The 15,552-nt window shown below is 36.6% G+C and overlaps 1 protein-coding gene across 9 annotated transcripts in view; it reads left to right on the top strand.

Moving 5' to 3' along the window:
- Window positions 1-15,552, top strand: part of PLEKHA1 (pleckstrin homology domain containing A1) — a 75,532-nt gene that overhangs the window by 23,620 nt on the left and 36,360 nt on the right. For all 9 annotated transcript variants that reach the window (XM_012527661.4, XM_004464808.5, XM_012527660.4 and 6 more), the window contains exons 2-4: window positions 1,407-1,567; window positions 8,904-8,960; window positions 13,492-13,537. In XM_012527661.4, the coding sequence (XP_012383115.1) occupies window positions 1,427-1,567; window positions 8,904-8,960; window positions 13,492-13,537 (244 nt within the window). In that variant the 5' untranslated portion in view covers window positions 1,407-1,426. The remainder of the gene's footprint in view (window positions 1-1,406; window positions 1,568-8,903; window positions 8,961-13,491; window positions 13,538-15,552) is intronic.

Below are 15,552 nucleotides of genomic sequence, written 5' to 3'. Positions count from 1 at the left end.
ACACTCACCAAAGAATGGATAGTTTTGTTTAAATCATTTTGCTGTTTTTCACCATTTCTCTTGCCACACAAAGAATATTGATGTAGATAGACATGCAGTATACCAGGGTGCATTGTGTTGTTTTTTTTTTTTAAACCAGGGTGCATTGTAATTGAATTTTCACTGTGAATTAAGCATGCCTTGAGCCTTTAAATGAAGAACTAGTCAACATAAATTCAGCCTGCCAAAAGATGTGGTGTAGTGCTGGCTGTAGAAGTAGTACCAGAATAGGGAACAGCTGCAGATTTAGAATAACCATCACTTCAGGAAGGAATCACGTTATCTACATTTTTTAGAAAAATGGTGGTTGGGAGCACTGCTTTTTTACTACAGATGGTAATTTTCAACTTTAACCAGTATTATAAATGTTTTAGCACTTTAGGATCTGAATACGATATGCCTTCTCTAAGACTCTTTTATTCTCTAACTTCTCTTTTTTTCCTATAGTAATTTATTTGCTGGCAAGACTGGGTTGTTTGTCCTATTGTCTCCCACAACTTGCCTTTTGCTGATAGACTCTCTGTGTTGCAATTTAATATATCCCTCTGTATTCTGTATTTAGTGTAAATTGGTATTTGGGCATAGGAGGATCTAGAGACTTAATCAGATTCACGTTAAAAATAATTTTTTTGATGTATGACTACTATATAATACCTACTTTAATTCTCTGTAATACTAGCTTGTTTTATTTTGATTCATTTTAATTTTAACAATTTAAAGGGTTTTTGAGAGACTAGATGGTATAGAGGTTATAATTTGAACTTTAGTGTCCAGGAATCTGAGTTTAGGTTTGGATAAATTTTGTAACCTGGGGAAATCACTTCATCTCTCTGTTACATTCCTTATATGTGAATTGGGGATGATGATGTCTAGCTAATAGGGTTATTTTAAGGATTAAATAAGATAATGCATGGAAAAGGAACCTAGCACATAGTAAATGGTCAATAAATGTTACTTATTGATATTATTTTATGAATTGAAAAATATTCTAAAACAATCTTAAGGATAGATTGTCTAAATTTATAAATAAGGAAGTTAAAATTTGGATTGCTACTTTTTTGACTCACTTGAGTTTGTTTAGAAAACCAAAGTAAGTGAATTATTCAACTAAATGCCACAGCTTTCCTTTGCCTACATCAGTGTGAACTGTTGCGTTTAGTAGCAACTCATAATAAACTTAATTCCAAAAGTGATTTTTGCCCATGCTTCAAGTGTTTGTATATATTCACATTAACTGACCCTATGTAATGTTGGGAAAGTGGGCTCCTTGTTGAATAATCCATCTTGTAGCACATTTTGTCTTGAAGTCCCTGAAAAATACTATTCTTTTTCCTAGGAAACTTACTGTTAACGTTATTATTTTACAGTGTAATGTTCAAGCTCAGAAATGCCTTATGTGGATCGTCAGAATCGCATTTGTGGTTTTCTCGACATTGAAGAAAATGAAAATAGTGGGAAATTTCTTCGAAGGTACTTTATACTGGATACCAGAGAAGATAGTTTTGTATGGTACATGGATAATCCACAGGTTTGTAAAATCCAAAAGCATACACAAGTTTTATTTATTAAAGTATTTGATATATTAAACAGTTTTTGTATTAATCTTCCTAAACGGTATCTATTTGAATTTATTTCCATGTTTGCATGTATATGTTTTCCCCTCCTTGGGAGAGAAACACTTTTCTAATAGAAAATTCTTAATTCATTTAGATTTAAGATACTCTCTCAAGTATAGGAACTAATATCTTTTTTTTTTTTTTTTTTAATTACAGAAGTTGTGAACTTACAAAACAATCTTGCACATGTGTAGAATTCTCATACAACAACCCTTCACCAATGCATCACACCGTTGTGGAACATTTGTTAACAGATATAAGATAATATCATCAGACTTTTACCACTAACTGTGGTCCATAGCATATATTTCACTTATTTTTTCCTTATCCGTCTATTATTAACACAGTACATCTTTGGCATTGATACAAGACTATTACAGTATTGCTGTTAACTATAGTTCATAGGTTACATTAATTGTATTTTTCCCATGCTTTTCCACATTCCCACCTCCCTGCAATAGTGACATACATCTGTTTTAGTTCTCAGAAGAACACTCTTGCATTTGTACTATTAACCACAATTCTTATCATCCTCTGGGTTCACTGTGTTTATTCAGTCCCTAAATTATTCTCTAGCTTTCTTTTCATTGACATTTACATCCCTAGACTACCCTTTTTCCTAACAATCCCATTTGTAAACCACCTACTACTCACTATAATCTGTTGCCGTCAACTCTATCCATTTCCACACATTTACAGTCAAATTAATTAAAACTGCATACATTAAGCACTGGTACTCCTTTACAACCCTCATCTTATCTCCTAATAACCTATACTCTAGGTTTTAACTCCATGAGTTTATTCTTCGTATTTGGTTCTTATTAGTGAGACCATGCAATATTTGTACTTTTGTGTCTGGCTTATTTTACTTAGCATAATGTCTTCAGGATTCATCCATATTGTCCTGTGTGTCCCAGTCTCATTTCTTTCAGGGGACTAGTATCTTTGGATAAATAAACTAGGTACTGGTGCATGTATGTAGTCCTTTCATCCCTAGGGAACTTTGAAGCCCAACTTGAAAAATCATTGATCTTACCTGGCTAGTGGGCTTTTTGTGCAGGTGAAGAACATATGGTCTAGGGAAGTTCAAGGACTTGTAGGAGATTGCATTCTCTTTCAGGAAACAGGAGCTGAATCCCCTGATAACTGGTCTGATAATCTATACTGATTTTAGAGTAAACAAAGTTCATGTATGTGAATGCATTTTTATTGTTTATGTAGAATTTGAGCTATGCAAGGGGTCTTTGTGTCAATTCACCTTCCTCTTCAAAGCAAGAAACCTTCAACCAACCCTGACCTTCATTTTAACTGTTGTTTGAACTATACATTACTTAAAAAGCATTGATTAAATTTGGGCTGTTTTTAATTCTTATTTTTTTCTGTGAGCGAAAATCTAATTCCTTGTATATTCTACCATACATTAATGCTCATTTTGCCCTCTGTTGCTTATAAAGTAAATTTATTCTTTTTCCACATTCAAATTTTGGAGGACAGTTAGTAGTGTAATTTAGCTTAAATTATTTGTGGACTTTGTATGAGACTTTTTTTTTTTTGCTGGGAACTATCTATTCCTTATCCCTATCTTTGTCGGACTGTGGACATCCTGGTCTGCCCCCTTATCTCTGGGTGTAACCATCATTCTGTGTGGTAATAACTTGGCTCTGCAACTGTGTGAGTGATTATCACCTTTATTGACTTGACCAGAGGTTTATGGAAGAAGCAATAGGTCAGCAAAAATAAAAAAGCTCAAAGATTTTCTATATAAGTCAAATTCCTTCTTATAATGACTCCTTTTCTTTACTGTGGCACCATACTCCTTTTTCCAAGATAGAAGCTTACTTTATTATTTACTAGATTCTACTTCCTGGTTTTCCTTAATCTTCTGGATATAAGAATGCAAGCCAGTCCACAATTTTTCCTGTTTTCTCTTCCTATTTGCCTATTTCTCTCTCTTTCTACGAGGTCCAGTTGACTTATATATGGTTTCTGATAAATTCTACTTAAAATTTATTTCTCCTCCCACCTTCATTCTTCACACTCACTGTTTGCTGTCTGTGTCTGTTCATTGTATGCTCTCTTTGTTTCCTCATCTTTTTAGGAGGCACCAGGAACCAAACCTGGGACCTCCCCATGCGAGAGGGAGACACCCAGTTGCTTGAGCCATATCTGCTCCCCGCTTGTTGTGTCTCCTCATTTTGTCAGCTCACTCTGCCAGCTTGTTGAGCCAGCTTGCTGTTTTGCTTGTCTTCTTTAGAAGGTACTGGGAATCGAACCTGGGACTTCCCATGTGGTAGGCCGGCACCCAGCTGTTTGAGCCACATCTGTTTCCCTACTTAAAACTTCTTGATTGTTTTTCCAGTCTTCATCTGTAATAGATTCTCTTCCTCAGAGTTCCTCCTTTTTATTGGTACTTTCTCCTTAATAGAGCCAAAAGAAGATAGGTACAAAATAGTATATGTTAAATATCCTGAATGAAATATAAACTTGGATTTCAAAGGAATGGTGTGATTATAGCTAGCAAAGGGAGTTGAAGTTGTTACCAAGGTAGTAGACCTAAGGATGGATAGGATTTTGACCAAGAGGTGGAGAAGTAGGGGTATTCCAGTGTTCAAAGAATAGCATGTGCAAAGAAATGAAGTTAAAAAAGCCTGGGGCATATTTGGAGAATAGTTCACTTTTTGGCCCAATGGATAGGGCATCTGCCTACCACACGGGAAGTCCAAGTTTCAAACCTAGAGCTTCCTTACCCGTGTGGTGAGCTGGCTCACGTACAGTGCTGATGTGTGCAAGGAGTGCCGTGCCACGCAGGGGTATCCCCCACATAGAGGAGCCCCACGCGCAAGGAATGAGCCCTGTAAGGAGAGCGGCCCAGCGCGAAGGAAAGTGCAGCCTGCCCAAGAATGGCACCGCACACACGGAGAGCTGACGCAGCAAGGTGACCCAAAAAATGAGACATATATTCCAGGTGCGGGTGACACAAGCGAACACAGAAGAACACACAGCAAATGGACACAGAGAATAGACAACTGGGGGGGAAGGCGGGGAAGGGGAGAGAAAGAAATAAATTAATTTTAAAAAATACTGTCACCTTGGAATTCTATAACCAGCAAAAATCCCTTTCAAAAAAAGATGAAATAAAACCTTTAAAAAAAAAAAAAAGGTTTTCTCTCAGCTAGGTCTTTTTCACATAAGTTGTTTTGAAGCCAGAGTTCTTTGTTGTAATTAGTGTATTGTCTGTCTCTGAATGTAAGTATAGAATTTTACATTTGGCTTTATAAATTTTGTTCTTAGTAATTTTATCTCTTCATTCCAACCATAAGAATCTTTTTAAAATCTTGATTCACCAAGCAGCATATTGCCATCAATACCACTTTGTGTCACCTTTTTTAAAAAGATGTATTTATTTATTCTCGCCCCCCCTCCCATTCTCTGCTCTGTGTCCATTCACTCTGTAGTCCTCTGTGTCCGCTTGCATTCTTGTCAGTGGCACCAGGATTCTGTGTCTTTTGTTGTGTCATCTTGCTGTGTCAGCTTTCTGTGTGTGTGTGCGCACGCATGTGGAGCCTCACCTGGGCAGGCTGCACTTTTTTTGTGTGGGGTGGCTCTCCTTACGGGGTGCACTTCTTTGTGCATGGGGTTTTCCTACGCAGTGGACACCCCTGCGTGGCAGGGCTCTCCTTGTGCACATCAGCACTGCGCGCGGGTCAGCTCACCACACAGGTCAGGAGGCTCTGGATTTGAACCCTGAACCTCCCATGTGGTAGGCGGATGCTGTATCAGTTGAGCCAAATCTGCTTCCCTTTGTCACTTTTAAATATAATAATCAAGGCTTCTGTGCCTTCATTTAAGACATAATTAAAACATTGGACAGGGCAGGACTGAGTTTAGAATTTCATAGCATATACTGTGTGTGTTCAAAAAGCTATAAATAATTTATAGCTTATTTTAAAAACATTTCTCACAAAACGAACATGAAAACTTTAATAAAATGTCTTGCTAAGATTTTTATATTAATTTGAACCATATGAAATGCTGATATTCAACTATTCTGATGCTGTAAAAAATGTTAATTTTGTATAGTTCATTCAAGATGTTTATGTCAAATTAAAGTGCTATATAATGTGGTTTTACTGAACATAATTATCCACAATAACCAAAGAAAATCAGTTTGGTTCACCTTTCTTATGAAGTCATTCTTCCTCTAACCATTGATATAAAAGTCCATTCTCATATTACTGGGGTTCACTTTGGGGCTTTCCATGATTTACTTGTTGGGGGAGGGTGGTTAATGGTGGAGAATTAAATAATTAAGTAGATGTAATATGAGGTGACTTTGAAGAGACCTGAAAAAGAATTTTGGTGAAATGGGTTCAGGATCTTGTAAGTAACAAATAGTTTATTTCCTTTTTTTATCTTTAATGCTCTATTAGTTTATTATTTCTTGTTCATTGCCACAGTAACCTATTTTGAAATCTAAATTTTTCCAATTTAACTTGGCAACAATCTTACTGGTCCATAGAAACTAGATCTTTTGAAAATTCTTCATTTCCTGCCCACTTAACATTTTCCTGTAGAGGGCCATCACTTAGTTTGTGATCCTTTGTGTCTTGCTTTGGTTTCTACTTTCCCTTCACCACACAAAGGTTTATAGTTCTATTTAGTTAGTTAAAATAGTAGCCTTATGGAAGATTTAAAAGAGAAAAACAATTTTGGATAGAAGTGTTTGAAAAAATCACTTTGGTTGTAGTTAAAGGATCATGAAGACATTTATATAGTTCATTTCCTTATCAGGAAAAGAACCCTAAATTAAAGGTAAAAAGACTGAGAAACATAAACATTCTGTATAAGAATTTGATTATAATTTACATAATTTTATATACATATTTATAATTTATATCTGGAAGATCGTGTATAGTATATAGTTGCACACTAAAATCCAAGTTTACTATATATGGCTGTGAAAGTTTTGAAAAAATCTTTCCAAGTCAGCAATAACTGGTTTATGTTTGGGACTCTTTAAATTAACTGTAAGCTTTTAGAGGCCTAAGAAAGAGTCTTCCTAAATCATTCATGAGAACAAGCTCATCGATTTTTAAAAGTATATTTTTAGAAGTATTTGACTTTATTATAAAGTCAAATAAGTGATCCTCTCTCGTCTCCAGCTGAGGTAATTTTCTTTTTTTAAAAGATTTATTTATTTAATTCCCCCCTCTCCCCCTGTTGTCTGTTTTCTGTGTCTGTTTGCTGCGTCTTGTTTCTTTGTCCGCTTCTGTTGTAGTCAGCTGTACGGGAAGTGTGGGCGGCGCCATTCCTAGGTAGGCTGCACTTTCTTTTGCGCTGGGCGGCTCTCCTTACGGGGCGCACTCCTTGCGCGTGGGGCTCCCCTACGCGGGGGACACCCCTGCGTGGCACTGCACTCCTTGCGCGCATCAGCACTGCGCATGGGCCAGCTGCACACGGGTCAAGGAGGCCCGGGGTTTGAACCACGGACCTCCCATGTGGTAGACGGACGCCCTAACCACTGGGCCAAGTCCGTTTCCCCTGAGGTAATTTTCAAAACCAAAGTTTTGTTTCACTTTTGAACTTTTCTTTGTTCTTATTTGTTTTCTTTATTACTTTCCTCTAGATTCTCTTATATGATTTTCTTTCCTCTTCTTCCCTCTCTATAATTCATCCAGTTTATTATATTAATGGTCTATTCATTAAAGCCCAATTTTGATTACAAATCTTGTGCTCTGAAGCATTCTGAAGTGGTTTCAAATTCTTGTCAGTATAAACTCCTTGCTACTTTATTTTTTGTTTAGGTCCTCTGTGATTAGACTCTGTATTAGTCAGCCAAAGGGTGCTGATGCAAAATTACAGAAATTGGTTGGTTTTTATAAAGGGTATTTATTTAGGGTAGGAGCTTACAGATACCAGGCCATAAAGCATAAGTTACTTCCCTCACCAAAGTCTTTTTTCCACTTGTTGAAGTAAGATGGCTGCCGACATCTGCCAGGGTTCAGGCTTTCTGGGTTCCTCTGGGCTCAGCTCCTTTGTTTTCTCCACAAGGTCAGCTGTAGACTATGAGGCTCTCTAGGCTTTGCCCCTTTCACGAAGTCAGCTGTAGACTATTAGGTGAACAAATGCCTGTGTCTCTCTCCCTGGGGCTCCAGCTTCAGCATCAAACTGCAACATTAAAAGCCCTCAATTCTGTCCTTTGCTATGCCTTTTATCTGTGAGTCCCTACCTCTTGGTGGCCCAATCGAAGCCCTAATCATAACTTAATACACCCAGATTGCAAACATAATCCAATATCTAGTTTTGGAATTCATAACCACATCAAACTGCTACAGACTCCCAGTTCAATTTCCCAAACCACTTTTTTATTACTACAACCCTTTGCTATACCATGTATTACAGCCTAGTATGTTCATAATTCCTGTTCCAGTACACACCTTCTGGGTGTGCTCCTCTGCTTACTTTAGCCGCTGTTTTCTCTGCAATGATCTCTTGCTTGATCTTTGTGTTTCAAAATTTTGCCAAACAAGGTGCAGCTTAAATTTGTTCCTTAACAGGGTCTTTCCTTATAGCCTTAGCCAGAAGGGATTCCAAAACTTCTTCTGAGTTCTTTACCCTTAGCTCTTTTATAACACAAACACATCCCAAATTAGTTAAAAGAAGAATAAAAATATTTTTTATGAAAGTGCCCAATATTTCCTTGCATATGACCTATAGAAATAGTTCATATAGATTAAATATAGTCTAATAGATACTAGACTATTTAAATGGAGAAAATCAATCCATTTTTTTTCAAGAGATATTTGATAACCTAATGCAAAAAAATTCTGATACAACAGAATGTATGTAGTCTTTTGCAATTTATTACAACTGTATTTGTTTTATGTGTCTCTAAATATTTTTTCTCGTTGCTTTCAGGAACACCCCTGATCTTGTATATGGCCTTTTAAGTGCTTGAAAAAGAAAATCAATTTAGCTATAATGATAAAAATAACCTTTAAATTGTAGATTACATTATGGTGGAACAGCAGGGTTCAGTTTTGTTATCCAAGTTGTCATCTTGATTGCCATCAGACCTAGTAAATACTCTACTGTTATAGACCTTTTAAATACTTGAACTGAAAAAGATGATTTGTAAAATGTGATATTAAAAAACCTAGTTCTTAACCCTTTTTAGTACTTGTGGAACATAATACTATAAAACAGATTTATAATGTTGGATATTAACTATTAATAATTTGTTTACAGAACCTACCTTCTGGATCATCATGTGTTGGAGCCATTAAACTTACCTACATTTCAAAGGTATTTTTTTATACAATGTCTTATATTCATGCATGAATTAAAATTCCTTACTCTGGGAGTGTGAATAGAAAGAGCCGTTTACTGTGTGTCATTTAATAATGATGTTCAAGTTCATAACATTCTGAAAATAGTACCTGATTTGCTATGTTTAGGAAGTTCTTTAATAAAAATTAGAAAGACTGTGAAGTTAATTTATAGAAAATAGCAAATTCAGAAAATTAACATGAACTTTTGTGATTAGGTACATGAACCTCAGAAAGAGAGAAATCAATTAATAATTAGGCTCTATCTTGGTAAAGTCTGGAGAAGAATTCTTGAAGTCAGTTTTCAACTGTTAAATCCTATTACTCTTGACACTTTATGTTTCATTTTGAGGAAAATGTGGACCATCTTCATGTTGAAAAGGATGATTTTTCCTTCTTTATTTTTCTTGTTCCTTTGTCTCTGCTAATTACTTTTTTCTTGTTTGTTGATGTACTTTTCTGGCATTTTTGTAATACCATTATTATTTTCAAAACCTTGGATTTGATATTGGTGGGGTAGCTTTTTCCTTATTTTCTTTCATTAGGGTTTGGGAACTGAGCTAGCGATGCGTAGGAGCTAGTCCTGTGGTTTCTTGTATGTTTTACACAAAGGCAGTAAAAGTTTGTGGATGACTTAAAATATGAGATGTGGAAAGTTCGCAGTATAGTATGATTAAATAATATGCATACACATGATATTATGCATATATTGGGTTTCACATATGTTGGTATAGATTAGATATAGCAAAGGTGGATCACTTCAACAGAAGACCACTTTACAAATGTGCCTTTGTTGAAGACAGATATTTTTGCAAATAAAATACTTTCTTATCAGTATCTCAGTAAATAACTATTGATTCTCATTGAAAAAAGTTTTTAATTGGACAATAAAGATTACGTATTTAAAAGGAGACATTTTCTCTTAAAGTTGTATTACATAAATTTTCAAAAATCATATTGTTGAAGCATACTTCAGGTATTCCTATAAATTGAAATTTTTTTTTTCCCCAAAGATACTTAAATGACATAAATGTTACATAAAAGTACAGAGAATTCCCATATGCCCCACTCCCCACACCGACATTTTCCCACATTAACAACATCCTCCATTAGTGTGGTACATTCATTGCAATTGATAAACACATTTTGGAGTGTTGCCAGTAAGTGTGGATTAAAGTTTACATCATAGTTTACACTCTCTCCCATCCAATTTGTAGGTTAAGGCAAGATATATGATGGCCTATATCTGTTGTTGCAGTGTCATTCAGGACAATTCTCAAGTGCCCAAAATGTCCCCTTATTATACCTGTTTTTCCCTCTCCTTGCCCTCAGAACCTCCAGTGGCCACTGCCTCCACATCAATGATATAATTTCTTCCATTGCTAGAATAACAATAAGTCTATAGTGAATACCGGTAAGTCTTCTGTAGTCCATAGTTCATTCCCCAGTCCTGAGGATTCTGGGATGATGATGTCCATTCCACCTCTAATTGAGAGGGGACTGTGATCCCGTAGTGCCAGTGGATAGGGCTCTCTTTCTTGCAGTTGTAGACTCTCCTGGTTCCTTGGTATGGTAGTTATCCATCATTACCTTCTTGTTAGTTGTCCTAGGTGAGACCAATGAACTGGAGAGTAGTGCGTTGCAACTCTGTTGAGATTCAGGGCTCAGGTGGCACATGGACAGTGCAAAGACTTAAGTCTTTTGGATGTACACCTAACCACTTTAGTACTAATTATAAGTTCAGATAGAAGGACAGAATAGCCATGTGTAGGGAAATCACAACTGAGTCTGAATCTCTTACACAGGGGAGCATAAATTCCAAGGTAGGGTCCACTGGTAAGGCACCAAACCCTGAGCTATGTGCCCTGACTATAGTGTCTGGATGTCTCCAGCTCCCTGAGGAACCTGGCTATTTGTGGTAGTATCTACTTTGGCAGTCAGTGAGATCCTACTGAAATGTGCATAAACGTAACCTTTGGAATGACCTCCTGGCTCACTTTGAAGTCTTTTAGCCATATAAACCCATTTGTCTTTACGTTTTCCCCCTTTTGGTCAAAGTCTTTCCAGTTACATTGCTTGGTAGTAATCCCTCGGTGCCAGAGAGGTTCATTCCTGGGTGTCATGTTCCACCCTTGGGCAAGGTAATGTATCTATATGCTGAGTTTGGCTTAGAGAGGGGCCACATTTCAGCAACAAGGAGGCTCCCAGGAGGCAACTCTTAGGCACCCTGTAATCCTAGGCTAAATTTCAATTTCAAGAGTAAAGGTTCATAAGCACAGTCATCAATATCAGGGGGAACTAAAAGAAACAAATACATAGGAATAAATTTAACCAAAGATGTAAATGACTTACGTGCAGAAAACTACACAACACTGTTAAAGTATATCAAAGAAGATTTAAATAAATGGAAGAATATTCCCTGTTCTTGGATAGGAAGACTAAACATCATTAATATGTCTGTCCTACCCAAACTGATCTACAGATTTAAAGCAATCCCAATAAAAATCACCATAGCATTTTTTTGCTGAATTGGAAAAACTATTGAACTTATTTGGAAAGGCAAGAGGCCTTGAATAGCCAAAGACATGTTGAAAAAGAAAAATGAAATCAGAGGAATCATACAACCTGACTTTAAAGCATACTACAAAGTTACAGTGGTCAGAGCTGCATGGTATTGGCACAGGGATAGACATGCCGACCAGTGGAACCAACTTGAGAGTTCTAGTATAGATCCTGGCATATACCATCAGTGGATATTGGACAAGACCACCAAGCCCATTTAACTGGGAGAGAATGGCCTCTTCAACAAATGATGCTTGGATGCTTGGAGAACTTGCACCATATCCAAAAGAATGAGAGAGGAACACCATCTCACACCTTATACAAAAATTAACTCAAGATGGATCAAAGATCTAAATATAAGAGCTAAGACCTTAAAGACCTTGGAAGATAACATAGGGAAGCATCTACAGATCTTGTATTAGGAAATGGTTTCATGAACTTTACACCCAAAGCATGAGCAACTAAAGAAAAAATAGATAAATGGGACCTCCTCAAAATTAACAACTTTTGCACCTCAAAGGAGTTTGTCAAGAAAGTGAAAAGCTTACTCAGTGGGAGAAAATGTTTGGTAACCAAATAAAAACTTTAAAAAATGCTTCAGGGTAGCTTTCAGCTTAAATTGTATAGAATTTCATTTTAAGATACATTTTAGATTCCCAATTTGCCCGAATACATACTGTGTATGTATAATGTAATATAAATATTTTGTCAGGCTTTTTTGATTCTGAAGGAAATAATTTGGAAAGGCCTATTTTATTCAAAAAGGCTGTGAGAGAGAGTGTCCATCCACCTGTATCTTTATTAATTGCTTGTTGCCTTTTTTTTTTTGTTTTTAAAATTGATTCTATTGATACATATTAATCAAGCATACATTTCATCCAAGGTGTACAGTCAGTGGTATTAGCTATAATCACATTGTCCATTCATTCCTTCAATCATTATTAGAGCATTTTCAGCCTGGTCTTTTTAAAATTGGGAGTTCCTCCTTAAGATAAAGTATTGGATCAGTAAAGCAGGCAAGCTAACTGGCCAGCTGCTTTCCCCTCTTCCACTGTTCCCCTTAAAAAATATAGCCTCTTACCTGAATGAAGTTTTGTTAACTTTTATCTCTGTCCTATAGCTTTCTGAAGTATGAATTTTACATTTACATTTGACTTGAGACATGCCTTTTTTTCCCCCCTGGAATTTGCTCCAGGAACAAACTTAAATATTACTCAAAATCCCAGATACAGAATTTCTTGTTTAAGGGGCAGTACAGATACTACTATTAGGAGTTTTAACACTGGGCAACAACATGGCAATAGTCATGAATGGGTTCCCAGAGAGCTATTTTGTTTAAAGGGAGGGGTAGCAGCAAACAGATCAGGTATTGCTTTGTCTTTTAAAATGAACTATGTGCCACATTTTAAAAAGTGACCCCACTGTTTTGGGTCTTCTTTTATACAGGAGGGGATTGGGGCACTGTTTAGATTTTCTCATGGTGGATGAATGCCTTTTGGAGTTTTAGACTTGAAATAACATTTTCCCTGTCTCCCTCTCCTAATCTTCTACAGTTCATAATTTAGAAATGTGGTTTGAGAATATCTTGTCGTTTCTGTTGAATAGTCATTGAGGTTATTTTAAAAATTATGTTTAACTTAAAGTCTTATATATATATGTGTGACAAGTAAAGCCTAGTGGTTTACTTTCACCTTCTTTAACCCAAGCAATTTGTCCAAAAAATGGAACTATCATTTGTTTTATTTTAAACATCTTACAGTTGAGACTTGGATCGGGTATTTAATTTGTAGTCCTTTTCCAGTAGCCTTTAAAGTTTAATGTTAGGTCTATATGCTAAATGTTTGTGATTGTTGGGAAATTATACATGTGGAAGTTTACACAGTATTTAAAGTTGGCTGTAGTTAAACCATATGAAGTAGCTAGTGACTCATCTCTCTTTTTCTTAGGTTAGCGATGCAACTAAGCTAAGGCCAAAGGCAGAGTTCTGCTTTGGTAAGTAACCATATTTCATATGTTTGTTTAATAATTTTTAGTTAGACTGGTATAATTACATCATATTGTTTGCTCTTAAAGCTGTTCTTTATATCCATGAATTTTATTTATATCTGATGCATATTCCACTATTACTTGATAAAGTTCCAGTGGCTCTGGTATTTCATTTACTTTGTAACTCCCACCTGATAAGCATAGTGAGTGCTCAGTAAACGTCAGTTACCTTGGCAGGTTAGATTAAGCATTAGCAAATGTGCCAGATGTTTTTATTTCTTGGCTTTTAAAACACATACTCTACAGTGGGTTGCTTTAACAACAGGAATTTATTGGCTCATGGTTTCAGAGGCTAGAAGGCCTGCTAGTATCTTCTGCCTGGCCAGCAGTCTTTGCATTCATTTACTTTTCCAGCACACGGCATTATACATGTTGGCGTCTTCTTTCTTTTCTGGGTGGGTTCAACTGACATCCCGTTTCTGCTGCTCCCCCTAGCTTCCCTTTCTCTCTGAATTTCATTCCTTCTATAAGGACTTCCGTAATTTCATTACAGCCCAACCTGATTCACTTAGACATCTTCAAGATACCCTGTTTACATTATTGGGTCGTCACCCACAGGACCAAGGGTTGGGATCTGAATATGCCTTTCATGGGGGGACATGATTCAGTCCCCAATACCAGATCTTTCCAAGGAGTATCACTTCTTGTTTCTGGCCCATAAATAAGGGGAGCTCCACCATTTGAGAAATTGGGTTTCCTTTGCTGTATTTTCTTACGTTGCTTTAAGATTTGATTTAAAACATCTGGTGAACAAAGACTAAGTCCTATAAGAAACATTTTCCATGTGCATTGAGAGAGGTATGAAAGGAAGCTCATCCAAATATCAAGGGCAGTGATTTCTGGGAGCTAGGCTTTCAGATAATTTGAAAAAAAAAACCACAAAATGAAAAAAACAAAAACAAAACAGATACAGAAAACCCACACAAAAAATAAGTGTATGGCTAGAAACCCTTGTAATTGCCATCCAGGCGAATAAGAGAGTCTTGTTGCAAGTAGATTAGTTAAGTGGCTTTTGTATGTCAGGGCCTGAATTAGGATGGTGACAGTGAGGGAACAAGGGAAGATGAAAAAATGAAGCGAAAGAAGGGACGTGGCTGGATATGCCAGGGATGAAGGGAAGACAGAAGTCTCAGAGGTAAAACTTAAGAAAATCCAGGAGAGCTGATGAGATAGGGTAAAATGTTTGAATTTATTAACTGTAAGGAGTTTGAAATGGTGGAGAAACTTCCAAATCGAAATGTTCTGGTGAAGTGACAGTAATTAGAGACTGGATGAAGCTTGTCAAGAATTGTGGGTATTTGGAGTCTGTTGAAGCTGGGTGCATTGATGTGCTTTTAGAGTGTTAGTGGAGTGAAGGAAAGGACAAAGCTTAGAAGGAAGGGACTAATCTACATTAAAGTAAAAAAGATGCTTCTTGGAGTATAATTGATGTTAGTTTAGTTCTTTGTTCTCTTTTCTTTGGAAAGGGCGGCCTTTATATGTAGGCAGTAAGTTAGGGACAGCATCAAAAGGCAGTCATGTTCTAAGCCCCCTCTCAATTAGAAACAGAGTGGGCATCACCACCCCAAAATCCTAAGATTGGGAAATGAACAATAGATTAAACAGACATTATTATTCTATTATAGATTTCTTAATATTCTAGCAATGGAAGAACTTTTGTCATTGATAAAAAAGACTGTGGCTACCACAGGATCTGAGGGGAGGGAGAGAGAAGAATTAAGTATAACATGGGGGCATTTTTAGACATTGGAATTGTCCTGCATGAAATTGCAATGATGGGGTACAGGCCACTATACATTTTGTCATAACAATAATTGTGTGAGGCAGAGTGTAAACTGTAATGTAAATTATAGTCCACTGTTAGTAGCAATGCTTCAATATGTGTTCATCAGTTGTAACAGTGTACCACAGTAATGAAAGATGTTTAATGTGGGAAAGTATGGGAGGAGAAGAGGGTGGGG

The sequence above is a fragment of the Dasypus novemcinctus genome, chromosome 6, assembly GCF_030445035.2.
Source record: "Dasypus novemcinctus isolate mDasNov1 chromosome 6, mDasNov1.1.hap2, whole genome shotgun sequence".
NCBI classification, from domain to species: Eukaryota; Metazoa; Chordata; class Mammalia; order Cingulata; family Dasypodidae; genus Dasypus; species Dasypus novemcinctus.
This window is presented reverse-complemented; position numbering and strand designations above follow the sequence as displayed.